Below are 27,971 nucleotides of genomic sequence, written 5' to 3'. Positions count from 1 at the left end.
TGGTGTGGCAAAGGAGAGGAAAACTGTCACTGGTGCTTTGGTACCAAACCAGTGCACTCCTGTAAATCCATGTGTGTCCCAGCCCCACTGCTGTCCCTCCTCACCCAGGAAGGAACATTCTGGCCCTACAGTGCTGCTGCTCAGACAACCCCTAACTTTAAACTGGACTGGCTAACTTTGAACGTGCTTTCCTGAATCCCAGGTATGAGCCATCAGCTTCTGCTTTGCTTTCAAGAACAGCCACTCTTCCATGCCAGAGCAGGCAGACAGCACCCCAGGGACCAGCCCTCTGCCCCATGTCCTATAACAAAAAACATCTGTTCTCCTCAAATACTGACCAACAAGAAGTCTTTCAGACATTCCTGACCTAACCAATGTTGAATAAAGCCAAGGAAAGGCTTTGCCATCACCAAAAAGCACAGTTCTAGTCCCTTGCCATCAGTGTGCAGAGCAGCCACACGATCACCCCAGGCTAATGTCTGTAATTTAATATGGAAACTCGGTGATGAAGAATGGGCTGGTTTACCAGGTGTGGCAAAGCCAGGACGTAGAAAGCACATAACTAAAGAGACTCAGCTCTACAGGAGACATTCTATCTTAAGAGCAAACCTTCTCTTCCTGACACCAATCAAGAAGAGAACAAAATGTGCTGTTTGGGGAGAAGCCAAACAATGCCATGGCCTTCCAAAATCTCCGTGTACACAAGCTCCCCAGAGGCCTACTTTACAGCTACAGAGGGTACCCAAGGGAAGAACCACCGGCCCCTACAAAGCTGCAAATTTCACTTTATTGGGATTTCTGTTTAGCACTGCCCACGATGAATGAAGACACCAACACACATTGTCCTGAGACATGACCAGCAAAGACAACTCGGACGACACCCACGCTCCAGGCACTCACCACCTCATCAGGCAGCTACACAAGCACACACACATACTTATAAAATCACTGTGTGGAGGCAATCTGGGCAATATTTCCCTCAGTTACAAGCTCCATCGCTGAGCCTCCTCGTTTTCTCAAATGGATTCTCTCCAACTTCAAACTGTTTGCAGAGCGTGACAGACCGGGCCCTTTAAACTCAGCCATAATTAGTCCACAGCCTCAAACAGAAACAGCACGATGGAGGAATATTAAAAGCCCAGCAGCAAAATTAAATTCCCCCAGTTGAATGCTGGAGCTGCAGTGCTGCAACCTTGCGGAGGCATTTGGTGCTGAGGAGCACACTGAGAATTACAGCAGCACATCCACAAAATAACAGCAAAAACACGCTGCTGCCTTTTAAATTTAAAAAGGCTTTAGCAAGTGTAGATATCTACTCAATATATTGCTTTTTAAATTGCTTTCTGAACTGAAACCAAAAGCCAATCTGATCCCTGACGCGTGGAACTCTTATTCTTCCCGATTTTCCAGACTACTTCACACGTGCTGACCAGGGTGAGTTTGAATTCCTGCACGTTGCTGTCTTTGCAGCAGCCTGAGGGACCAGCCTGCAGTGCTGCAAATGGGTTCCTGCTTTGGTTCAGGTCCTCGAGGAGAGTGAAAAGCCCTACAAACCCCTTCCTGGAGTTCCCATGGAACTCACTTCTGCGGGACACCAGCGGAGACATCACATCCCACACCACGTCCACCCTCTCCCTCACCACGTGCTCCTCAGAAGGACGGACGGGGACAACCTTTGCATTCCAAAGCCCCCCCAGCTCGGGGCTGCAACGTGCCCTGGAGACAGCTTGATTTGCAGAGCAGATGTTCCACAGAAATCATCACGATCTGCACGGACGGTGTGTGATCACAACAAAAGCAGTCTGAAATGAGCGCTGTGGCTCCGGCCACGCTTCTGCATGTTTCTCCATACAGATTTGGGAAGATTTTGGTTTGATTTCAATCCCAGGCTTGCACAAGCCTCAGTCTCACGCTTCTGCCAAGCAAGATGATGGTTTGGGCACTGCTTATGCTGTGTCACTGCGGGTAAGGCCAGGTATGACAGTACCTGTCTACTACTGGCTGGATGTGGGCCCCAAAAGACTGAATTTTATTTCCTTTTATTTCCTGTCCCAGACCTGTCAGCTCTGCCTTTAGCCCCTTTAATGCGGGCACATTCTGGATGAAAATGTCAGAAGAGCAGAGAATCATCTTTAAATGAACTTGACATTTTACCAGGGACAGGCAGAAGCTTCAACGTAAAGTGAAAGTTAAATAATAAATAATTTGGGGGAACAAATCCCTGGGCTGCGTCCCTGCACGGTGGTATCAAGCACCTGAACATGTCACAACCCGACAGCAGACCAGGAAAGCTGACAGCAAACTGGGAGCCCCGGCAGCTCCTGCCCATGTGCTCATCTCCCTGTTTGCAGGGTGGGCACTGCAGACCCCCGGAAAAGTGGGAGGCTATGGAAGAGTCCAGACCACCAGGCTGAAGCTGACCACCATCATCCATCTCTGATCTGACTGGGGAGCAAATGTGTTTCTCTTTTACAATTAAATTCCATGTCCCCACCTGCAGCACTCTCACAAGGACCAAGCTTAAGAGCTGATATCCCAACTCAGCATCAATTCCCAGCTCGCTGGCTCCTGCACACCTCCAAACCAGACAGAGCTTGCTGCTGCTTGTACAAATGCTCAGCCTCAGGAAGGAACTCAGAGTGTTTACACAGCACAGGCTCGGTGCTTTCCAGATGTGTTCACTGGAGAGACTGGAGCATCTCTGGGAATTCTCAAGCTAAAACCACTGCCCACAATGTTACGGCCCCCTGAAAGACATAAACACACACTACTCCAAGGGATCAGTGGGGTTTAAGATACACTCTAACCTGACATTCCAGGGAGGACACTGGGAGCCCCCAGCTTGTTGCTAATGCTGCTGCAAAGGATGGAGAGCAGGGGCTTTGCAGGGTCAGCAGCACCCGCTGCACGGCTGGAAACACCGGCAACCTGCACACGTGTCACACCCCCAGGTCTCCACCAAAAGTGCTGCCAAGACACCTGTGTGATCCACCTGCAGAGAAAGCACGGGAAATGCAAATCTGCACCTGCAAATGGTGCCGTGGATCCCGGGAGGTGGATGTGCCAGGTGGGCCAGGAGGCAGCGAGGGGGCTGGGAAAGGCAGGCAAACGCTCCGTGCCGTGCTCCGAGATGAGGACTGGGCTGTGATTAAGGACCTTTATCTCCCAGGAAACAACAGCTGTCCAAGCCCAGCATTTCAAGGAGCGACTCCAGGGTAATTCAAATGATGCCGTTTGCTCTGCTGTATCGTATTGTACATCTTAATGAAGAAAGCCACAAGGACAATTTGAACTGATAAAAAAGGGCTCAGCAGTGATAACGGCTGAAACACCAAAGGATGGCCGGAATATCAATGGCACTGGAGGATACATGGAAAAGATCAAGCTGTCATGCAGAAAATCTTTTCAAGCACCTACACTGAAGTGACAGAGGGAAAGCTCTAAAGGTCGCAGTGTTTGGAAACTTCACCACTGCTCAGCTTGTCCTTCGCTGAAGAAAGCATCAGGTCAGCTTTCCAAGAGCTCCCCCAGAACCTCCCTGCACCAATAAATCAAAAGGACAACTTCCAAGGGCAGAATTTTCTATGGGCACTTGCTAGAAACTGCTTCAGTGCAGTCTCTCCCTGTTTTACTAAATTAAAGCAAGACTGCTGCTTTTCGGAACTACTCCATGGCTTCAGGGGACATGAACTGGGCCAGGATTTTACTAGAACTAGGGGGAAAAAGGCAAAATAAAATAGATTTCAAGCCCCCTTATCCTAAGGATCAGATTCCACCAGGCTGGTCCCATATGCCTGGATTGCCAGTGGTTCAGGGAACATCCTGTTGGCTCCCGCTGCTCCTCTGTCACACAGGAAGAACAGTGCAGTGTTTGGGTGAGGATGGGAATTAAGGTATCAGCTGTCTCCTGAGGCTTTAAAAAGTGTTCTGACACTACTCTGCTATGTAATTCTAGAGATTATGTTAATTTGACCTCATTTTTTCCAGCTACAAAGTCTCTTAACTACTGAAGGGCAGAAGTCGGTGCCACTCCGCTCTGCCTGGGTGCTGGCTGGAGAAGACACACATACACATCTCTGCATGATGGAGGGAGGTGAAGTGTTGGCTGCTCTGTGTGGGAAAAGCATACCGAACTCACAGGCAGAGGATGGGAAGACACACATCAAGAAGATTCAGTGACAGGGAAGAAAAAAAAAACTTCTCTTATCAGCATTAATCTTCTTCCGGCATATCGCAAGCAGGAACTGCTGGAATCAGGGAGCAATATCACATTTTCATTACATTTCCAGCCTCCTCAGCAGTTCAGAGCCAACACAGAAAGGCATCAAGGAGGCGATGGAGACACACTGGGTTCTGCCAACAGAGTCTGAGATCCTCCACCACTGCAAACAAAGGTGAGAGAATGACGTCGGACAGCCCCGCGCTCCTGACCCCGGGGGACCTCTGTCAGGCTGATGACACAGCCACTTCCAACTGCAAGAACCGCCACCACCCCCCCTTCTCATTTGCAATAAGAAAGACCTGGAAAACTACCGCAGAGGAGAGCCCTACTGAACATCCACAGACCAGCTGTAGCACTTGCAGCACGAGAGCAAATCACCAAACCACTACTCGTTGTGAAAACCAACCGTGACTTGGAAGCCTGACACAGCAGGTGAGGGCAGGTGAGGACAGTGTGGGCTTGGGAAGGCAGTGCTGGAACAATCCCTAAAACCACAGGCTGACAACAACCCAGTTCCCAGGAAAAGGACAGTCGTTAACTTTTGCAGGCACAGAGATTAACTTAAGGGGTTATCCAAGCATCAAGACACACCGTTCCTTTCAGCCTTCCAAAATTCACTGAAAGCACGAGCAATTACCGTCAGACCAAAGAAACTTGTGTACACATCCACGAGCAGCGTGTGGAGACACACGGGCCGAGCTTCTCTGCAAAGGGCTCTTAGGGAGGCTCTGAGAAAGCTCCAACCTCCTCTGAAACGAAAGCTGGTTAAAGTCTAGAAATTAAAACCATGGAAAACAGGAGGGTGGTTCACGGCAGAGCGTCCCAAGCATCCAAAGTGGGGTGCCTGGAGCTGGGTAAGCACCTGCAGGGAGGAAGCAGAGCGTGGCGAGGTCTGGCAGAGCGATGGTTGATGCCGGCGCGTGTTAAGGCACGTTGGGAGAGAGGCTTCGCCTGCGGGGCCCGCCTTGGGTGCAAAAAACCTCGAAAGGAAAGAAGCCACGAAACGCCCTGGGCAGGACGGTGAGAGTCAGCTGAGCAGGTGTCATAAAAGCAAATAAAACGTGAAGGCATTTACACAGGGGATGGTTTACAGCAACAGTAAACGTTGTGCCATTAGCTATTCAATGGTCCATCCTCACCTGCCGTTTGTCACCTCTGCCTCAAAAAAAAAAAACCAAACCAAAACAACCCACAAGAAGCAGCAAGAAAAAGCAAAAGCAGCGGTTGGAATAGGAAAGGTCAGAGAAATGACAATGTGAATGGTTACAAATAAATCAGAAAGGTTTTCCTGATGAGTGAGGAGTCGGGTCTGGTGAGGAGGTATGAGGATGTGTCAGAGAGAGGTGTCATGATCTTGCTGGTTGTTTTTATTCATCTTTTCTCGCAAGACAGGGAAAAATCTCACAAGCTGAAAGGCAGCTCCTCAAAAAGGGGCCAATGGACGGCGCTCACTCAATAAAAACAACTGGTGGAATTCCTTTTTCTGGGAGAGTGAGGGAGAGGCTTATCACAGAGAGAGACCAACACCCTGGCATGAGAAAAATCATCTCAAGTCACATCAGGCGAATTAAACTGCTGAAGATCAAACTTTCTGCTATAAATTGCTCAGAAATTGATACTGATGGGGTGGAGGCTGAAACGACTGCCCGTGTTAAGTGAGCTCTAAGGCTGTTTGCATCCTGCATGTGAAGTACCCACTGAATTAATACTGGTAACTGAATTAATTGCTCTTCCTGCCATGACAATTCCCGCATTTCAGAAACACCCACGGCAAGGACCGTCTGACACGTGGAGCTGCCAGACCAGGGCCTGTGCCATGGGCGTGTTTGAGGGGGAAAAAATACTGCAATGGTTTGTTGTTTTTCCCCAGGCTTCATGCTCTGCTTATATACATAAAAGACAATAAACATTCAGGACATTTCCAATGGTTATGAAGGTACCGTACCTGTGATGGTGGTAGGGATGGTGGTGGTAGTGGTGGTGGTTGTTGTGGGAGGAGGGATAGTTGTGGGGGGATCTGGATAAAATATAAAAAGGAAAATAATAAAAAAGCAAATTAAGAAAAAAAACAAGCAGAACACAACAGTGGTCAATCGTGATCAGAGGAAAACAAGGACGCTAAGAAGCAGGGCGGGGGTTGGGGGCCTTTCCTTGGCTAAATCCCAGGGGGAGAGCCCGGCAGCTGCAGGGGACAGGGGGGTCAGATTCTCCACCTGCAGGGACAGTGGGGGCAGATTCTCCACCGCTGCGCTTGGGAGCTGTGCCCACGCCTGCTCCCCTGGAGAACCTGGCCCCAACCTCTCCCCCTTTCTGCCTTCTACAGTGCTAAAAAAAATAAATAAAACCCAGCATAAATTAGTCAATGAGAGAGAGAAATGGAATGGGAGAGGCATAAGGAAAATAAACTGCACGCTTTCCACAACAAAAAGAACAGTTTGCACATACAAGGAGAGACACGGTGGTGCTTTGGTGGTTGTCTACGGATACATTTGCAAATTCAGGTGGGAGGGTTGTGTGAGGGGCCCTGCTGTGCTTCACAGCCTAAACATTAACAGCACATGAACAGATCTCACTGTCTTCCCAGGGCCGTGAACCCCACTGCTCTTCCTCTATGAACACGTGGCAGCAGGATGTTAAAAACTACTTCAAAGATGGGAACGAATGCAGAGAAATGACAACATCATCACTGAATATCTATGTCCAGGTATGAGGAATTCCACCAAGGTCTTTTAATTAAAAAAAAGTCAATATTTTTCTGACAATATCAGTTGCACACTCTTGTTTTTGCTACTAGGGCATCGTTAATGAGATGTTTCTCTCTGTGACCATTTCTCAGACGGACCGGACCTGTTGAGATTCAAACCCTGCTGCTCTTTATGGTATTGATGTTACATACAGGGGCACATCCTCATCAAAACTATCGGGCAGGAGAAGGTAGATGTGAGAAGATGTAAAAGAAAAAATATGTATCAATGCCTAGATGATCAAACTGAATGTGCTAAGTAGTCAGGAAGACTTTGAACTATGGATTCATTCGGCAATAATAGAGCATGAAACCTTTCATGGGCTTTTGATTTTAGGTTTCCTCCGTAGCATGTCAACTATTCCTCACTAATACATCTGCTACTCTTTTATCTCTGAGTGAGCTCTCTCAGATCCCCTAATTAAGATATCTGAACTTTAATTATATGCTACTTCTTTATTATATTTCACCCAGCTTCCCGAAAGTTAAGGAACGTCACCTCGGAGCTTGCTGTGTTATGAGCTGTCACTGTCCTTCCCTACATCCCAAGGACCCCAGCCCCTGTGCTTATGGCAGGGCGCTTCTCACTCGCTCCTGATCCATATAGCAGCTCGGGAGTGGTGGGGACCCTCACAGCTAAGGCACAGTGGGACTGAGGGAAGAGCCCCTGGACACACACCCACCGGCACGGGACAGGCTGTGCCGTGGGCTCTTCCTCCATAAAAGCAAAATAACAAGCTGGTGTGCTAATGGTGCTGAAAGTTTCTATCAAATGTGTCTGCCCACAAGGAGAAAAGCATGAATTTTAGACATAAACACGCCTTCAGCATGTGTGATGTGTTTAGACATCCCCACCCCACGTGGGCAGCTGCGAAGGCGTTGGGCACAGCTCAGCAGTGGCTGCTGGAAGCCGCTTGCATTTCAAATCACTGACCTGCAGAGGTGTCCCTTTGGAATAGGACTACCTGAACCCTGACCCTCCTGGAGCTGTGCCAGACCCTGTTCTGTGACACCCTGGGCGTGGAGTGTCTGTAACTCCACCCTGAGGTGACTTGGGGAGCTCCGCACGGACGAGCGGCCAGAGCTGGCCCTGGTGAGGCACATCCTCCCCCTGACACTCACACAGCACCCACAGAGACGTGGCTGCACAGACACAGAGCCCAGTGCTTCTGTGGAATTTGCTGCTGGAGGTGGGGAAGGGAGCCAAGGGCTGGAGGCATAGGTGCTCCATCACTGGGTGGGGTGAGACCAGCACGCTGAACTTCCCCTCAGCAGCAGCTCGAGCTGGGCTCTGTGCCAGGAGGCTTCAGCTGATGACCACAGCCCAACCACTCCCTCTCCCACTTTGGATTTCTTCCTTTTAAATTAAGGGTTAAAAGGATTCCTTATGCTGTCCAGAGTGCCAGATCCTACCGGGATGCTCCCAGACATGCAGGAACCGGAGGTGATGGAGAGCTAAACCCTTCTCTGCCCACGAGCAGCCCTCTCCTATGCAGCCAACACGTCTGCCAGAAGCCTGAGCTACAGCCCATAGGTCTCCATCCCCTGGGAACTTGCATCTCCTTCAAAGTAATGCTGTCTTGGGTCTCCTCCCGTGGATTTAATCCCAAGAGGGAGCAGCCCTGAGGAAGTCCTGTGCTGTGTATTCTTGCCCCCATCCAAAGTGCAGAGTAATTACCACATGCAAGAGTTACCACAAGCTCTAAACTCCAGGTCAGTAACCTGGGGAGGTTCATCCAGCCCTCCCTTGGCCTAGGACAGGTATGTAAAACTACATAAGGAGGGAAACCTCCTGCCCCACAGCTGCTTTATGGCTGCAGCTTTCATGGCTTTCATCTCACAGGGGACGGGGGAGTGCCTGTGCCCTATTCCAACTGCTTTCCTCTCTACAACACTGCTTGTTTCTTTAAACACTGATGTAAACAAGGGGTTTTTTTATATATTGTGAGCGTGCAAATTATCAATCATAAATGCATATCTGACTTAATTTTGTAAATTGGAGTCCTGTGGAGTGCGAGACACTAGAAAAACTACCCATATGATGGGGCACGTGAGTTTTATGTCAGCTGAAAGCTGTCGCTTTGGTATTATCTCAAGTCTTTGGGCAAGTTTTTAAGACTGGGCTTAAAACTGGCATTTGGAGAGGTGTGGGAGGTTCTCTACTGTTTGACTTGATCAGAGCAACTACTAGAGAGCCTGGACTGCAGAGCTTCAGGCGGCTGCTGCTTAGAACAAACTTCAAAGTTACTGTCCCATCTGAGTGGAACTGTAGCATTGTTCAGGTTGGAAAAGACCTTTAAGATCATGAAGTCCAACACCCACCACGAGCTCAGCCCAGCCACACACAACCACTCTTAACAGAGAAAGTTTAAATATGTAGCCTAGGGAACAGCTCATCATTAAAGTAGGGAATTGCTCTGCGAGTGCCTCCTGAATCTCCATTCCATGCAGTGCCTCGTGGCAGGAGCACGAGGTTTACAGCAATGCCAAAGTAACGCAGAGGAACCGAAGAATTAAAGCAGGTACTTAATAGCACTTTAAAAGATGCTGAGGCATGTTTTAGTGGCTGCCCAGCTGCACAGACAGGCTTAAGGCACCTCATTCTTCCAGTTTATTTACTGGTTTGTAATTGTCTGGGAACGCTGGCTGATTCCTCGGTAATTTAAATTGCTAATGGAAGGCTCAGAACCCTCTGGACCATTGCTCAAGCCACTGGAAGCATTACCAAAAGGACAAGGAATTATTGGAGAAGTCCTAGAACTGCACAGCTCTTGCCATGCCCCTGCTCTGGCTTTTCCTTCTCCCTGACAGCAGAGGTGTGCCAGGGCCAGCCCCGAGGGCGGCTCCAGAGGAGGGAGGTCCCGGAGCCGGGACAGGCTCTGAGCCCCCACAGCACCCCCGGGGGGTTCCCAGCCCTGCCCCAGCCCGGCACAGCGTCGGGGCGTCAGGAGCTGCCTGCAAACCTGGCATCAAGCAAACGTTAAGTTCTGTCACAGCTTTCCGAGCAGGGCATGTTGCAATCACGTGTAAACGAGTCTAGAAGAACGGTGGTTTTTCTCACGTACCGTATACAAACAGCATGTAATCCGCATGTGATTTCCCCACCGCGTTGGAAGCCTCACAGCGGTATGTACCATTATCTGTTTTGTTTAGGTTACTAATGAGAAGGTTTGAACCAGACACTACAACGTGTTGAGGCATCTCATCATCTACTCTTAACCACCTCATGTCCGTAGGCCTACAGAGGAGGGAGAAAAAGAAACAGTCACATTACTATTTTCCTATGGTCAAGATGGCATCTTCAATAGTTCATCCACAGACAGAAAGCCCAAACCAAGAAAAACTGTAAAGAAACAACACATACTTTTTTGCACTACTCAAGCCCAGATGCTGTCGGGCTTCCTCAATTTAAATTTATTTTAACCCAACAGGAAACTGTATCCAGACCTTAAATTTTCTGAAAACACTAATGCAAGCAGGAAGAAAGTTCATTAGTGGTTAATCATTCGCTTACTCAGCAAACCTGAAAGCTCTGAGGCTACAGACTGTGTGCATCCACGGGGTGCTCTGAGGGCAGAGCTGGACAGCAGAACAAGTACCATTTTGTCACATTTGAACCCTTCCACGAGCGCTGTGATGGACCTGGTAACACCAGTGGGGGAGTCCCAGCCCTCCTCCTCTCCCCCAACCCCCCTGGCAGCCCCTTCCTGCATCCTCAGGCCATTCACTTAAAAGCTGGACTGCATGATCCTTGTGGGTTCTTTCCAACTCAGAATATTCTGTGACTCTAATTTCTTTGCTGCTGCACCATCGGCACACGAGCCACGGTGTGGGCAGCAGAGGCTCCCGAGAGAGCCCAAATGCAGTTTAACCTCAGTATGGGTGGGAAGGGTTTGGATGCTCCTGGTTGTGGATTTCAAAAGGCTCTTTGCACTGCAGAGTCCCCAGGTTTCCCAGCTGGTACACGATGCAGCAGCCCCTGCTCAGAGCTGTGTTTCCCTGGATGCCCCACAAGTGACCATTTCAGCATCCTCCCCCTTTTGTCATAGTCTTGGGGGGTTGTGTCTAATCTAACAAAATACCTGTATTGATGCCAAATAGAAATTTCTCCTCTCTGGTCTTTTTTTCCTGAGCTTCCCTCCGCCAACATTTACGTTGCCAAATTTTGCAGAGAAGTTATTTTATTTAACTGGAGAAACCTCCCCCTTCCTCTGAAACCTCTGTAAAAGATTTCATTAAATCTCTTTGTCTTAAAAACATGAAGCTAAACCCAGTCCATTATTTTACTGTATATTTTCTTAGCTTTGGGAGACCCAGATGAAGTGACCTAGAGAAGCCAATTCCCAGCACATCACCAGCATCACGTAACGTGCCGTGGAGGCTGCCGGGGAGATGTGTCTGTCCTATTTAACATGGGAATGTCTTACTCGTAGCCTGGAAGAAAAAAGTGTAGAGAAGCCTGTTCATGAGATTCCCAGTTGATAGCAAATGGGAGGCACTGCAGGTACCCACGGGAGCAGGAATGCAAAGGGGCTTGGCAGGCTCTGAGCAGGGAATAGCTATTAAATGGAATTCAGCAGGGACGTGCCAGCCTCTGATGGACAGGGAAGAAAGTGGCCTTGTGCCAAACAGAAGAAACTGGGAAGTGGGAATCAAGAAAATACTGTGGGAATCAAGAAAATACTGTGGGAGGGGAGGTAGGCTACCAAGGAGGATGAGGGCAGCCTGAGCCTCCTCGGTGCTGGGCGCTCACCCTGCCTGTGTGGCTGAGCTGGGTGGGGTCCAGCTCCCTATGCCCATCGTGATGCCCCAGCTCTGGGCACGCTACCAAGGAGGCACTGACAGATCCCAGGGATGTTTGCAGAAATCTTATGGACATGATGAAAATAAAGAAGGATAGTAAATAATTGACAACCATAAATCCAAGTGGAAGAGAAAGTATTTTAAAAAAAATAAAGCTGACAAAACTTAAATTAGAACAGCAATGAAAGTGTGGGAGAAAATCTACCCTCCCTTGCCAGGATTTTTCTGATGCATGAATTTCTTCAACTGCCTAAGAAAGCCTCAAGGGCTTGGCAAGAAGAGGAGAGAGAACAAAACTTGAGTTCCATAAAAACCACACAGGGCACCAAAAGGGAGGAAAACCATCACACAGTCAGTACAAGCAGAAGGACGGACTGCCTTACCTGAGGATCCATCCCACTTCCCCAAGGGCTCAGTGCTGTGGTGACCTCCATGGGCCTCAGCAGCAGCCTCTGACCTCGCTTTTGCAGATTAACTGAACCCAAGATTAACTGCAGATTAATGCCACCCAAGCCACTCCCTGGGGGAAGAGGTGTCCAGTTGGGAGCCTCTCCCTTCTGCACTCGAGGGCTGCTGCGCAGTGGCCGGGAAGAGCTCTCCTAGGAGCTCTTCCATTGGGAATCCCTTGGCCATTAGGTACACAGGAATAAATGCAAATAAACCCAGATGTCTTTAGCGCACAGCAGATGCTCAGGTGCAGGAAGTGTCTCTCCTTCACTCTGGGACATTGTCTTTGCAGCAGAGAATGGCAACAGTGGGGATGAGGACGCCCCGCCATCGCCGGCCACCCCGCACCATCCCGGGGAAGGGTCCAACTTACTGTGGCTTTCCAAAGGCTGTGCATGTCAGCTCCAGCGGCTCCCCTTCTCTCGTCAGGCCTTGCAAGGGGTAATTCTGAGAAACCCGCACTTGAGGCTTATCTGCAGGACACAAAACATCGCTCTGTGAGCCCTCAGTCACGCCGGGGCCGCCGCCGCTCCCCCTCGCCCGCTCTGTGCCGGCAGCAGGAGAAGGTGAAGCTGGCGGTGCCTCGGATCCCACCACGGCACTTCCCAGGAAAGACATTTTGCTGCACACTTTATCTGTGAACTCGCTCAAGCTAAAAGGAACTCGTTTGCCTTCACGCTGAGGTGAAGCCGGAGAGACCCGCGGTGCCCAGAACTGACAGGTTTTGTGGTGTATCGGCGGTTCTGGTACCACAGCACCCGGAGCCCACGGGTGTGAACACGCTGGGCTGGACAAGAGATGCTTGTTAGATACACAAACAGAGCCACAGCCACTGCTGCCTTTGCGTAAACAACAGGATGTTGTATTTTGTCCAGACGAAGCTCCTCTAAATCCTACAACAAACAGAGAATTAAAGCATGGATAGTTAGGGAGCCAATTCAAAAACACTTTAGTAAGACCCTGCAGGAAAAAAAAAAAGAGTCAAACCGCAAACCTAGAGTCCACAATTAAAAAATTCATTACCTCCCACAACTGAAACAGAGATTAAAAACGCAATCTGAGCTGTAGCTAAAACGTTATCAGTGCAGGAAATCAATTCAAGGCTACAAGTGCCATTAAGCCATAGATATTTTTCAGGAATTTACTCAACTGTAAGGAACAAAGGAAGGCAAAAAATCAGTATGCATAAAGGTTGAAACCATTTAAATGTTTCTATTTCCTTTGAGAGTAACTGCTACCCAAAATATTGGCTGGCTGCATTTTATTAACTGTGTTTAACTCATTAACATGCCTCCTATGGAATAATAGAGATTAGGAAAAAAACCCTGCGTGTCAGGATTTAACCAATTTAAACTCTCATAATTTTCAGTAATGGAATAAGCTACACGAGTAAATCCTCTCCCGAGATGACTCCACCACAACATTTCATCAGCTAATCCCCGTTACAGATGCTCCTCGCAGCTCTGGAACTGGGGTGTCCCTGCGGGCTGGGGGGTGTCACCAGCCCCGAGGCCAAGTCCCAATCCCACTGGAAACGGGGCAGCCTTGGCATGCTGGAAAGTGTGCTCCAGCCCTGGCAGGGATGTGGCAGCAGCACTGCACAAGGAGCACGGGAGGACGAGTCCAGCCCAGCCTTACGCAGCCGGTAAATCACCCAGCGCTGCGCTCGGGCTCAGCCACTCCCGGCCACAATTCCCACCCCCGCCATCTGCTCCCCTCTCACGATGTGCTTTGCGGTAGCACCACGAGCCCATGCCAGGAGCACGGATACTGTTATATTCATGCTGTGGAAGGAGCAGGAAACCTCCCAGTTTACCCAGCACATAGGGAATGCAGCTGAGGAAGCTCTGTGCTTGCCTTTGCCGTTTGCCTCTCCTGCTGCTCCCATCCCCTTTCCATTAGCTAAGTTTTAGTATTTCTAATGAGTTGTTTACCACTGACAATTACTTATGGAAATCAGGAGGAATACACTGTACTCCTTGCTGTATGAAGAAGGAACCACCAACTCTGTGAGCTCCCACCAAGCCAGGTGAGCCCTTCCACTGCCACTTTCCAGCCCCAGAGGCTTCATTAAACCAACAGTGGCAGCGATGTGGACCTGTCCTATCTGGATCTGGGCAACATCAAGGTGTCACTTGTAACAGAAATCTGGGTCTGTCAGCACATATACCCACACTGGTGAAGCCAAGAGCTTCCCAACAGTTATCACAGCAAACATCTCTCCCAAGCAGGGACTTGCCAGCACAGCAGGAATTACAGCAGGCACTTAGGAAAACGTTTCCCAAGCCTGAAGGACTCAGAGGGATGGGTGGGCACTCTGGAGGACCAGCTGGCATTAGGCTCATTGCATGCAAAAAAAAAGAAATTTCACCCCCCAATCTGGAGGGGTGGTGGTGTCTTTCTTCCCTTTGTTTAAGGACGTGCCTTTCGACAATCTTAAATTCTACTTCCACTGCTCACACCCTCCTCGCACGAAGCGAGTGTATTTCCCTCGGATTATGGACTCGGAGAGCAGCTCTGTGAAATGCCGAGCGCTGTGGGACCCCCAGCCCGGCTCCTGCGCGGGGCTGTGACATTTACAGCGCACACGGGCAGAGCCCTGATGGTTCCAAAGCCTGGACCAGCCGTTTGCCACCGCTCTGTTAAAAGGGCCCCGTTCCAGCAGCAACATCTGTGGCTGCATAACGTGGGGCGGCGACTGTCTCGGGTTGTGACACAGGATGCAAGGCAAGAAGTGGCAGTTTTTACCACCAAGTGCATTCCAGCAGCCCGAAATCTTCAACTTGGAACTTCATCACACCACACCGCTGGATTACTACATAAAAATAAACACTTGCATCTATGCACCCAAGCCCCTGTGTGCTCCACGGCAGCCAATTAGACCCAACAACTCACAGCTATTTCCTACTACGCCTCATTCTAGCGGCTTAAAAAAAAACAGCCTCGTAATTTAATAAGGCACCTTTATTAAGCTAAATTCATTCAAAAGCTCAGAGTGATATACAAGGTTAAATACCAGTCATCTAAAGGTTATGCTGTAGCAGCAACCAATTTGAAAAACTTATTACAAAGCCTTTCTGCACTTGATGAGATTTCTTGCACAACAGGAGATGCGTGTGCCTGAGCATCGGGGACCACTGGGGAATGCAACACCCCCCCAGAGGGACCATGCACCCCAAAATCCTCCTTCTCCCCTCAGGATGCCACTGGCCACCCCAGGCTGCACCCACTGCCTTTCACAGCTTTCAAGCTCCGTGGCCGGGAATTTACCAAACCACTCCAGTTATTCTGCATTTGTCCCAGTTCTTCCATTTTTAGCTGCTCACCCCATTTCTGCACCATCAGCAAAGATTATTAACAGCGACTTTTTAAGAACTTCAAATACTTCAACTGAACAGCATCAGGCCAAGCACCCAGGCCCCTGAGTTCCCTCTAAAAATACCAGTACTGCTGATTACTCCCTAATGACTATCCTTTGAGATCTGCCAGTTAGTGATTTCTTAATCCATTTAAACATGTGCTTCATCGATAATGCTTAGATGTCATTAATCAGCCGAGATAAAACGTTACACTGAGTTTGGGCCCTTACAAAAGCCTAAGCCTATTATTTCCACCCGTTTCCTTTCATCAGGCCAACCCACGATCTTGTAGGTAGGTGAGCTCACCGCCCCCAAGCCTGGCAGCAGGAGGATCTGGCAAAGCTGGCTCCTCGTGTGCCTGGGGTACCACGGTGCTCCGGCTGGCACAGCCACGGGACCCTCGCTGACCACCAGACAATATGCTCCCTGCTGAGGTTGAACACAGCCAAAAAAAGGCTTCTTCCCAAGTGCTGCTTTGGGAAACCAGCACATGGTGTCTTCAGCAGTGCCAGACCCTGGCCAACAGAGAAACCTGCAACAAGGACTCTGTCAGGGATTCAGAGGAACAGGCTCTGGCCTGCACTGAGAGATGAGGTGCTGGGTCCAACTTTAAAATCTGTTTTCTGACCCATGTACGAATTGCTGACGCGCCTCTTGGCAAACCCGGTGCCAGATGGCATCCCTGGGAGCACCATCCGCGGGCCAAGCCATGTTCCTGCCCACTGGAGGTAATTCCAGCCCCAGCATTTCCCAGATAATGCTTTACACATCTCCCTTCAGGTGGGCACTGCTTTGTCCAGCTCCTCATCCCTGCTCTGTTCTGTGCTCAAGGGAGCTACTCAAAAACCTGACTTCTGTAAGTCTCTGACCTCACCCGGGGCAGAGCAGGAGGAATGTGGTCTTCAATGCTAAAAGAAATCAGCAAAGTTAAGACTGATCTGCAGGTGTAAACACGACGGCCACCTCTATTCCAAATTCCAGCGGGGATGCTCATCAGGAATGCGCCCTGCGTCAGAGCCAGCCCAGCCCGGCAATCCCCTGCCTGCTCCTCACCTCTGACAAGGACGAGAGGCTGCACTGCTGATTTTCAGCCAAAATACAGAAATCTATTCAATAAATAGATCCCGTGTTTAAAATAAGGAACGAGCGCAGGACTGGCAGGTCACAACTTGTCTGGAAGAGCCTGTCAGCCCCAAACACGACTCTGCAGAATTCACCCTCAACAAAAGCAATTTAATCGCTTTGCTTGTCGCGGGAAAAGGAATGCCAGAGCCCGACAGGCATTTTGGGGATAAACACTTCTCTTTTAAATATTTAAGCACATGCTGCTGCTTAATGCCTGCGAATGGCAGAGCCCTGTCCGCCCCACACGCTCCCAACAACATTCCTCCGAGAAAACCTTATTAATGAGCTCGCAAACGAGCACCCAACTGGGAAATGTCACAAACAAGAGTGGCTAATGCCCCAGAAAATCAAATAACTGAACACTCGGCTGATTGTGGTGCTTTTCATATTCACTAAGAGAAAAAAAAAAAGTAGCTTTAAATCAAAGTTTTCTGAAGGGGTCAACACCTCACCGAACAAAACAACTCATTTATTCACTTTTAGCGATCTCCAGATGATAAATTACATTGATGTTAATCACTTCACTGCATACTATGCAATTAATATTTGCTCTGGATGGAAATGTAAGGATTATTGGAGATGAGGCAGCAAATGTATGCGGCCGATTTTAAACATAATTGGGCACAAAAAGTTCTTCCATTGCAACAGCAGAGGCTGTAACAGACTCCATCAGGGCAGACTTTAAAAGTATGTGTGTAAATATTATAAAAATGAATGCATGATTAATTATAACTTCAAAAAAGCACAAAAAGCCAACCCAGAGAAAAGGCCAAATCAAGGCTTTGACACTCACTTCCAGCACCACGTAATGAGAGAAGGAAACGCACTGCAAGGGCTCAACTCTCCCAGAATATCTGGTTCCATTCAATTCCTTAATGATATTTTAATGCATTTTGTTGCTTCATTTCCTTTCTAAAATTACACCCAACACACTGGTCTCCCATCGCTCACTGACGGATCTGAGCCACAAAAAGAGAGTGACTGCAGCCAGAACTGGGGATGTTTCCACACCAGTGCCACAGGGCTGTGGCTGTTCTTCAGGCATGGAAGTGTTATGGCCACTGCAAATACACACCACCCTTGGTCACACCCTGTTCTCTTTTGAGGAGCGTTACCAGGAGGGTTTCATGCACATTATGGTGCATGTTTGCAGAGCCTTCTTAACAATAACACACCCTACATCCATGTGGAAACACTTATCCTTAACTTCACCACAGGCCAGGCTGTGGCATGGGAGATAGGCAAGAAATGGCTTAGTCAATGAGTAGGGTGAGTTAATACCCAGCACTGCTGTTTTCTGTTTTTTTTCTTGGAAAATAAACCCCACAACTTTTGAGTTGCACCTTAAAAAAAATCTCTCCCTACTCTGAAATTTAGTCAGACAAAAAATACCTCATTATCTGAGCAGGCTCCATCCATCATCCTCCTGTTCTTCCCCAACACATTTCATGCTCCACTTGGATACATTAAGTGTAGAGAAATACGACGTCTACCGAGAAAAGCATTTTCCTGTGCCCTGCTGATGTTCTGAAGGGGTGGATCTGCTGTGCCTGTGGGGGGGCAGGCAGGATTTGTGGGGAGGGGATGTCAGAGCAGAGAGCTGAACACACAGCCCAGCTAACTGACCTGAGCGATGCCACTCCAGCTGCAAGAAAGGCAGCAACATCCACACAGGATGAGCAAGGAATTCCAGCTGCCACTGCTGCAGAGACCTGGCAGCTGGGTGCCTGCAAGGTAACGTCCTGCTCAGTGGAAGGGCATGGACAGCAGCTGGAGGAGCATCCTCTGCTTGGACTGCACATCCCACATCTAAAAAGCAGCTGAGAATGGATAAGTCAGGCCTGGTTGTAGGAGCCCCAGTTCTCCCAGGGGCTGAGCCCACCTCCATGGGAACACTGATGGAGATGCTCCTCCTCCAGCCACACTCTCCCCCTGGCCTGTGCATCATCATCTTGAGCCAGGAAAAGCTCAAGGGTAAGAGTTTGCGCTGAAACTGCCTTTTCTTCAAGTTGAGGCCCCTCAGCAGGTATGAGATGCAGGTGTCTGGCTGTGCTCCAGCACGATGAGTCCCAGAGCCGTTACCTGCCGGGAGCCGCGAGGTCACGACTGTGACACCTTCCTGGGCTGGGGCTGTTCCAGCAGCTGCTGCTGCCACGGCAGGAACGGGCCGGGCTAACGGGGTCAGCTCCCAGTATCTGAACATAATTGCTTTGAACAGGCTCAGAGTGTCATTCAGAACATAAAACCAAACCCGTCTGAATACCCTGCTCGTCTCTGTTCCCTTCTGAGGAGGCTCCATTGCCTCATTTCCCCAGACAGCTCTGGAACAGCCCAAGGGGATGATAAAAATCGGCACTAAAGGCAGAAACCTGTGCAGGGGATGCAGCAGGACCTCCAGTGTGGGAGCTGAAGGCTGCAGGTGTCTGTAAGACACCCAAAGAACTGTGCTTTAGGGGTGCTTTGCCTGCATTGCACAGGGAAGCCCCTAAGGCTGCAAACCAAAGTGGCCAAGGAGGGATTTATCTGAGGAAGAAGAGAAAAAATACTTTTTTTTTTTTTTTTTTTTTTAAAAAACAGCTGCCCTCTTCTATGCCACCAAACCATCATGATTTCAGAGGAAATCCTTCCTTGCTTCTGAAAGGAAGCCTCAAGGTTGTCTGATGCCCTTTCAACCCGGAGAGGTTCCAGTCCCTCCGCAGAACAGGGCAGATGGGATTTTTTGCTCTTCCCCGTTAAGTATTTGATCAAGCCTCACAAAGGTGCTAATGTATTATTAAAGCTAATGGAGCTCTACAAGAAATGTTAATGGACATTAAGTTTGCATAAATGAATTACACATTAGCACAGTCACAAGAAATCTCGTATCTGCCAATTTAGGCAGTATCTGATCATTCCTGTTTTCCTCATTACAGGAACATTACTTCCCGCTAGTTTTGGAGATATGAGAATTGTAACCAAGATGTTCATAATGAAACTACATAATGAAGCAGATGAAATAAATTAATACAAAACTTCCTCTTCTCCTTTCAACGTGAGGTAGTTGAAGGGAACCTACAAAAACAAGAACTTTGAATCATCTCAGCCCCCTGTGTTCCAAGCACCTGGTCCTGCTGCAGGGACTGTCCCACTTTGCTTTTGGGAGCTGTTTTGGAGCAGAGGGGCACGTGTACACAGCTGCAACATTTCCACTAACTGGAAGTCCAGCACAGCTATATTTGGGACCACAGGTATTTCCAGGTACCTGCTCAGAAACCCTGTTACTGTCACGTACAGTGGAGCAGCTCCTAAGGGAAGTGAGATGCATTATTAACACTGAACATGCAGGAAGCAGCACAAGTTGGCCTCAATCAGTGCTGCTACTGCAGATTCCACAGAATTCCAGTCGCTCTGCTGTACAAAACCCGTCGGTGCCGGATGTTCACAGTGCACAACACTGAGTTTCTTTTGCACAGTACCCAGTTTTTGCCAGTAAACTCACCACGGTGGCCAGTCGCTTTGAAGTGGGAGCAGAGAAACACTTTTCAAAGAGATAAGTAGGTTGCTAGAAGAAAAATACTCAGATTTAATCTGTTCTGACAATTATAAAGCACAGCCAGGAACCTTTGATGCAAATTCTACGTACAGAGAGTTATTTCTTCAGAGAACGAAGGTAAGTATTCATGGTATCACAGAGAGCTGGGAAAGTCACGGCTTTGCCCATGAAGTGGTACCCAACAGTTTGGTTTCTCTTCTAAATAACACGATATAATCCTCACGGACGCCGGAATTTTATCACGTAGTGAACGATTCCTGAAATCCCAAGTGAGCAATTTTGTACATTAAGAGAATTAAAGGTTCTGCTACTCACACATGACTTCCAGGTAGCGCTGTGTCTGCAAGTCTTTGACTGCAGGGTGATCCACCAGGCAGATGACAGGGACCCCGTCGTCCTCCCGCCCCACCTTCAGCAGGAGCTGGCTGGTCACCGTGTACATGTCAGACCACTGCTCCACCTCCGACTTGCCTGAAGGAGGGGACAGAGAGAGCTGGAGTGATGACAGGATGGAGCACCTGCTGCAGTCAGGCCAACTCCCTCCTGTCCATGTTCCCTTTGGACACCCATCCCATCCTCCTCTCCGTCAGGTTCTGGCCAATTAAAGTCCACAGGATGTTACTGCAATGATTAACAATCCCCTTACACCGTCCCAAAATCCCCACACTCTTAAACCAATGAGCTACAAATCCCCCCCACTCCAACAATTAGCTACCAAAGTGACTGAACAGATTAAATTAATTAAAAGTAGTATTGCTAGGCAGGAGCTTTGCAGTGCTCTGTCTGAGGGAGGGAAAGGCAGTGCAGTGGGAGGGCAGCCCAGCTCCGGACCGGCTGCCCGAGGGATGCCAGCACAGAAACGAGCAGGATGACAGCACGAGACAAGACAGGAGAAAAGGGATTTTTCCAGGAACTCAGCAAGCAGCCACTGACAGCACAGCTCTGCTCCAGTTTCAATGCTCTGATCTGTGCCTTTTTATTTAAGAATTCACAGGCAAAACACTAAGAGTTACTTCTGTAGCAGAGCTCTTCCAGACACCAAATATTTCTGTATAATATATGAGAGTGAAACAGGGGACAGACAGACACACCCTGATATTTGGAGGAAAGGCTTTCCCATGGGCAAAGCCACAGTTCCTGTGATTCGTAACCCACAGCCAAGTGTCTCAGTCTCCCTAATTCTGCTAAAAAAAAAAATATCTGAAGACTCAGCAGGGTGAGCTGGGATTGCACGAAGCTCAGCACTCTTCCCAGAGAACAGAAAGCTGGGATTCAACAGCCAACATGAGAAAACTCAATCAAGAAGCTGGACAGGCCAGGCACAAAGGGACAAACACTTTGCCCTGCCGTCCCCCAGGATGGGGAAGGGAACCAGAATGGGATCATTAACACCCTGCACACCACAGTGAGGGGACTCAGCAGGGCACCACTTTGTGTGGCAGCAGGTTTGCTGTGTGGTGGCCTGCTTGGATGCTCAGAAGTGTTGGGCCTAAAGAGAGGATTCTATCCTGCCCTTGCAGGGGGGTGGGTTTGAAGTAATGAGTCTGGACTTCTCTGGAGAGCCCATCAGTGTCTCAGACTGGGTAAAGCACAAAGGTGTTGTCAACCAAGCTCACATCTACATGCAGACTTAAACTAACAGCATGTCACATGCAATCAGAGTCAGTGACTTGAATGTGCAAGTACCAGGAGCAACCAGACTTCAGGGAGTCGGAGAAACCCATCTTGGATGAATATTCAACTGAACACAGGGAAAACGCTCTATAAACAAGGGAGCTAGACGTGAAGGTGAATCGCAAATCCTTACAGCCCAAAGCGCAGACCATCCCTCTCAGACCTAAAACAGGGCACAAAGCTACACAAGCCACACAGAAATGAATTCAGTGCACAGCTCTGGGCTCCTCAAGGTCACCTGCAGTTACAGCAGGACTCCAGAACCCGGCACTCGAGGCTGGCAGGTAGGCAGAGGACCAAATGGAGTTCAGCCCCCTGCGTTAGGGAATAATCTGTCTGCCCACACAGTGCTTTGTTCCTCAGCTGGTGCTCAAAGCAGCTCGCTCCACTTTTTTCTTTTTTTCCCCTTAAACTGGCAGCAGAGAACAAACACCCAGCGTTACATAAATCACTTCAGCTCTCTGAACAAAGCAAGTGACTGAGAGGACACATCTACCAGTTAGCTCCTTGTTGCCTTTGAACCATCTGATGGTGGTGGCTGGTCTGCTGGCCATGGCAGTGCAGTTCAGCTCGATCTCTTCTCCCTCCACGGCGGTTTCTTTCTGGATATCAATTACCAAATTGCGTGGTGGGACTAGAATGGAAAACAACACAACACATACCAGATGAAATAAACATCTTTTGATCACTAACACAAGAGAAAACCTCGAGGAAAACCTGTAAAATCTACTGAAGGAAATGAGCAAACAGCATTTATTTGATCTTTCAATCAATCAAACCCTTTGATAGGTGGCTTCACAGTAATTGGAGTGAGCACTTTCACTCTCCACCAAATAATCACCGCAGTCTCACAAATTATTACTTATCAGGGTTTTAACTTTCTGTTCCCCCTCCCAGGCAGGCACCGTTCCAGGGAGAGCCGCAGCCTCCTGTGCTCCTCGGGTGTGTGCTGCTATTTAAAAATCCAGCTTGACTCCGTGCACATTTCCTGACTTCTCTGACAAGGACAGGAAACACAAAAGCTGACACTTGGCAGTGCATTACTTACCAAGCCTCTAACCTCCATAGCAATTTTTCTCTCCTGCTGTTCAGCTCCAAGGCTCAGCCGTGAGCATGGAAGCAGGCCAGCAAACATCAACTTCATTTCGGATGCTCAAAAAGCCACTGAGCACAAGCACAGAGTGGAATGCAACCACCTTGGGAACACCACTGCCTCCCACCACATCCCACAAACCACCCCAAAACCGCCCCAGCATGAGGAGGGAGCCAGCTCTGCACCCAGCCACAGGCACCACGTCTGATGACAAGTCCTTTGGGATGAAGATCTGCTGCTCTCCCATCTGCCCTAGCTCAAGACTGCCCCAAAACACAAAGCTGCAACAGTGTACTCGATGAAAAATCATCCAGAAATATCAAGAAACAGGCTGTAACTTCAGGGGGTAACAACCACTGCAGCATAGCCCAGAAATGGAACAAATGAGCTCAAAAATTACAACACTGGAATGAGGAACCTCTTCCCCATGAAAGCACCAGCAGCAAGGCAAAACCCAGGAAAAAGTGAACAGCGAGACTTTGTACGGCAGAGTCATGGCTTCGGAAAATCCCAGAACTTCCAAAGGAAACTAAACTTTGCTCAGATCAATGTGATTAAGCAACTGCATAGTTCAGATGTGACTCACAGGTCTTCAAGCTAATGAAGAACAAATATGTATAAATACCATCCAGATGATCAAGTGGACTAATTAGTCACTTGTGGCTTTTCTCTAAAAAGAACAGAACGGGCTACATATTTGAGACTTTCACATGTTCCAATTAGGCAAGAATAAATCTACATTTCGTGTCACAGAAGACATGAAAGTGCTGAAGCAAACGCGCGGCTCCCTCCGAGCGCCGACTGCCAAGGGGATGCCTCGACACCTCACTCTGCTCTCCCAAGCCAGCAGCAGCAGAGGCAGATGAGCAAAATCGCTCTGAAAGAGCCTCAGATCTGGGCAACCAAAGTCTGGGCGATGAGCACGAGATCTCTGGCAGGGAACATGTTCCTGTGAGGACCAGCTAACACAGAAAACCACTCCTCTGCCCTGGCTCACTTCCTTCCCTAATTAGGGAGTCAGTAATAGGAAAGACAGGGAAGATGTGCTATCCTTGGTGTCACGGTGCCCAGTCTCTCCATACAAGTGCTAAGGCAAACTGTTCCCTTGTTCACCTTCTAATAATAGACCTTCCTCATCCTTGCCTGCTTCCTGAGCTGAGGTTTGACCTGAGTATGCAATGAAGGTGACAAAAAATCACCTGCTTTAGTGGTGTGGGAGAAAGGCAGCACACACTGGCCACGCCACAAAGCCTTCTCAAAAACAACTGAAGTACAAGGCAAGAAAACAGACTTTTCCCTCAACTCTGAAGCATGATTCATGTTCAAAAAAAACCAAACTAAAAAAACCTGCATTATGTCTCCCACTTGAAAGACACGCAGTGCTGGCTTACAGGTGAATGAAGCGAGTACTCTGATTTCAAACACTTTCCTAGGTTGCCAGCAGTGAAACGAAATCCAACAAACTGTTTTTCCCTGTGTACGATTAAAGAGAGGAGCTGGAAGAGCTTCCCGTGCCTGTGAGCGCTGGAAAGCGCACAGAAACTTTGAAGGTGTTGATAACCATAATAGCTGGAGTAAAACTGCTTATAAACATTACTTAGCAACGTATAAAAACCTAAGACCCAAATCTCATTAAGCAAAAGAAGGAAGATTTAAACTAATCAGCAAGGGAGATCTTACATTAAGTCACCCTCCCTGATTCAGGTTCTCCCATTAATGGAGCCTTAACAGCCACTGATAATCGGCAGGAACTGCTCTAACAGTGGAGCTGCTGTCACTGCACGTGCCCGGCCTCAGCTCTCAGGGTCCAAATCCTTGCTTGAAATCCCTCTCCGGGTGGCTGCAGCTCTCCCAGCACCGCAGAGAGCCCCATCCCACTGACCCTGCGTGTCCAGGCACCACAAGGCTCCCGCGAGCCCCGGCCGGGTCCTTACCGAGCACCGTAATCGTGGTGTATATTTCCTGGGGGGGGTCGGTGTAGAGCTGGCAGAAGTACCTCCCTTCATCAGAGATGGAGACGTTTGTCAGGGACACTCGGAGCTCGCTGTTGGAGAAGTTCACCAGCTGGAACCTGCTGTCCTTCAGGGCTGTGGGGCAAGCACAGCCTCGGTGACTGCGAGGAGAGATGCAGCATCCCCTTCCCACCACACCACAATCCCAGAGGTCCCTACAGAACAGCAGCACATCGAGGCACCCCTGGGTTCCTGACCAGCTCCCATCCCACTTCTTACCTTGAAGTCAGACCTATAAAACCTTTCTGGTCCCAGATAATTTCAAATAATCAACACAAGCAAATCACAGGGCACAGCATCAAATCTTTGGACATGGTTTTATTATCAGAGGGCTTAGGGATGTGTTGGTAAAATGCTGATGGTATTTACACAGCCCCATCACTGCCTAATGCACTCAGAGAGATCATGAACGAGAAAGGAATTGGGAGAAGTAGAGTTTAAAATTACTGTCCAGTAATGGCCTCCCAAATTCTTTTAAGAATTTGGAAACTGAGCTTTTAAAATGTCACCAGCCAAACATGAGAGCCTGAAACAACAGCAAACAGGAACGAGCCAGGCCCAGCCTGTCTTTGTGGGTGGACCACACCCACATCAGAAGGGCACAGGGTTTGTTGTGCCTCTCCACAGTGCTGGGCACAGGGTACAGCTGTGTCCCAGACCCACAGGGACATTAACACAGACCATCTAAACTGTCTCACTGCAGCCATTGTGGCATTGCCACCACTAGACAGAAAGCCAGGCTCATTCACTGGACGGGCAAGTGACGTGAGAGTTCGGTTTGGGTATAAAACAGCACAGGTTGTCCTGAAATTCTCAGTCTTTGGAACGGAGAGATTACCTCTGAGAACATTGCGCTGTCTCGGTGTCGCCCTATTCAATTTGTTTGTGTCAGCTAAATATTTGGCACTCAATTGCAATTCACCCTGAATTACGACAATCAATTCCTATTGCAAAGTAAGACGCTCTGACTTTTAGAGGGGACCGTGAAGGTTTCCATTAAGGAGAGAGATTATGATTCTCTGTCTCACCTACCTCCACAGAACCAACTGAACTGTAAGTGCCCAGCATTACCTTAACAGGAGACACCTCTGCAAACGCCGTCTCCTGAGTGCGAGTGAGGTGCAGAAGTCGTAATCGAATGAGGAACAACAAACTTACGCCTGAAGTCTCTGAAATAGATGGTCTGCCTGTTGGGGTTCAGGAGCTGGATCACCGAGTCGTCGCTGTTCTTGACGCGGCAGCTGATGGTGGCAACGTCCCCCTCCACCACTGTCACGTCCTCCGTCACCAAGTTCTGACCATCACCTGCAGGACAGAGCAAAGGCAGAACTCAAGGTCAGAAATGACACCAGTGAGTCTCATTGGGGAATGAAAACCTCCACTGACACCGACAGAGGAACACTGGCCGGCGAGCCCTCAGCTCTGGTGGCCAGCCAGCTAGCCACCACTAAATTACAGAGGAGCAATAGGAAGGGGACTCTGCCATGGGAATAGTGGAACAAGGACTACTGCCACGCATAAAAACACCAAAAATTCGCTTCCCCTCTCAACAGATGAATTTTGTTAAATTACCTTGAAAGAACAACTCGCTGTAAGAAGCACTTATCCTCTGACTGGAGCAGACAGACTTCACGGAATCAGTCGTTACTCACTCTGTGTAATCAGGAGGTGCTATTAATGTCCAGAGGCAGGAAAAAAAAAGGATCCCATGCAATTATGCTGTGGGAGCCTTGTAATCATTTACAGGTCATCACCCCGAAAACTCTCCTCCTAATGAACCGAATCAGTGCATCACCTGCACGCTGAGACGTTCGCCTCCAACACCACAGAACACAGGGGAGAGGAGGGGAAAAGCACTTTGCATTTCAATTTTTCCGTAGCTATTGGGAATCAAAGTGGGAGAAATTTTGAGACTTTGATTGCCAATTTGCCAAAAGAAGTGCAGGTACACTAATGGGCACCTGGCCACGGGCTGACGGTCAGGAGCATCCTCTCCTGCTCCACAGCTGCCTGTGCACAGGGAGTGGCAGGGAGACAGCCCAACTTCCACCTTAGCCATGAGAAAGCCAGGATTTGGATAAAGTTTGTGCACAGCAAATCCAGCGATGGTATTTATACCCCAGGTTTTCTCTCATCCTGCACTCTTCTCCATTATTTTTTTCCTTTCTTTCCAACTTGAATTCATTATTTGATATCCCTTGTAAACTAATGTTTGACAAAAAGATGCAACGTTTGGAGAGACTGATAAACCCTCAGACACCTCTCCACATCCAATGGACACCGAGTTGAAGTCTGGGCACATTCTTCTGCCTTCCCAGCACAAATTTTGTTTCTCCAGATTGAAGTGCAACAAGAAAAGTTGCTCCACCTACATTGGAGCACAGACCCCCCCCCTGCAACAGGGGCAAAGAGCCTGTCCTGCACATCTGCCTGGCTCCTGCTCCATGTTCTCTGCATCAGGATGAAGCTGGTCCAGCTCCATGCCCTCAGAGCAGATGAGCATCCAGCCACCCCATCACACTGACAACACCCTTAACACAGCCCTCTTGAACCCTGAGGACAAGGGTTAGTAGTGGTCTTGGCAGTCCTGGGTTTATGGTTGGACTTGATCTTAGAGAGCTTTTCCAACCTAAATGATTCTATTCTGCCTGTGGGGACAGGTTCCCAAATCCCAAGGGCCATCACAGCAGAGCTCTACCACTGCCTGTGCCACATCCCATATCCCCACAGCCAGGCCGTGGCATCAACGAAATCCAACATCTCAAAAGTGGTTCATGCAAAAATATTAAACATTACTAACTACTTCTGGGGAATAATTTTATCAAACCCATTCAAAACAAGGTTCTTGCACAAGGATCAGCTTGATATATTCTCATAAACGCAATATTCCCTACAAATCATTAACAAAGCTATTAAGATTCGATTTCCATCTAAGCAATTATTGCCAGCATATTTTTTTAC

At 48.8% G+C, this 27,971-nt stretch overlaps 1 protein-coding gene across 9 annotated transcripts in view; it reads right to left on the bottom strand.

The window, feature by feature from the left end:
- Positions 1–27,971, bottom strand: part of CADM1 (cell adhesion molecule 1) — a 137,449-nt gene that overhangs the window by 18,333 nt on the left and 91,145 nt on the right. For 5 of the 9 annotated variants that reach the window (XM_027737758.2, XM_039385799.1, XM_039385801.1 and 2 more), the window contains 7 exons: positions 26,169–26,315; positions 24,933–25,085; positions 22,402–22,539; positions 20,547–20,702; positions 12,589–12,688; positions 10,031–10,203; positions 6,168–6,239 (listed from right to left, as the gene is read on the bottom strand). In XM_027737758.2, coding sequence (XP_027593559.1) covers positions 6,168–6,239; positions 10,031–10,203; positions 12,589–12,688; positions 20,547–20,702; positions 22,402–22,539; positions 24,933–25,085; positions 26,169–26,315 — 939 coding nt within the window. The remainder of the gene's footprint in view (positions 1–6,167; positions 6,240–10,030; positions 10,204–12,588; positions 12,689–20,546; positions 20,703–22,401; positions 22,540–24,932; positions 25,086–26,168; positions 26,316–27,971) is intronic. The other 4 variants (XM_039385800.1, XM_039385803.1, XM_039385805.1 and 1 more) reach the window with 1 other exon arrangement.

Source organism: Pipra filicauda, unplaced genomic scaffold, assembly GCF_003945595.2.
Source record: "Pipra filicauda isolate LSUMZ 115617 unplaced genomic scaffold, ASM394559v2 scaffold437_size563383_pilon, whole genome shotgun sequence".
Classification (NCBI taxonomy): domain Eukaryota; kingdom Metazoa; phylum Chordata; class Aves; order Passeriformes; family Pipridae; genus Pipra; species Pipra filicauda.
The sequence above is the reverse complement of the archived record's forward strand: the minus strand, read 5'-3'. Positions and strand labels throughout refer to the sequence as shown.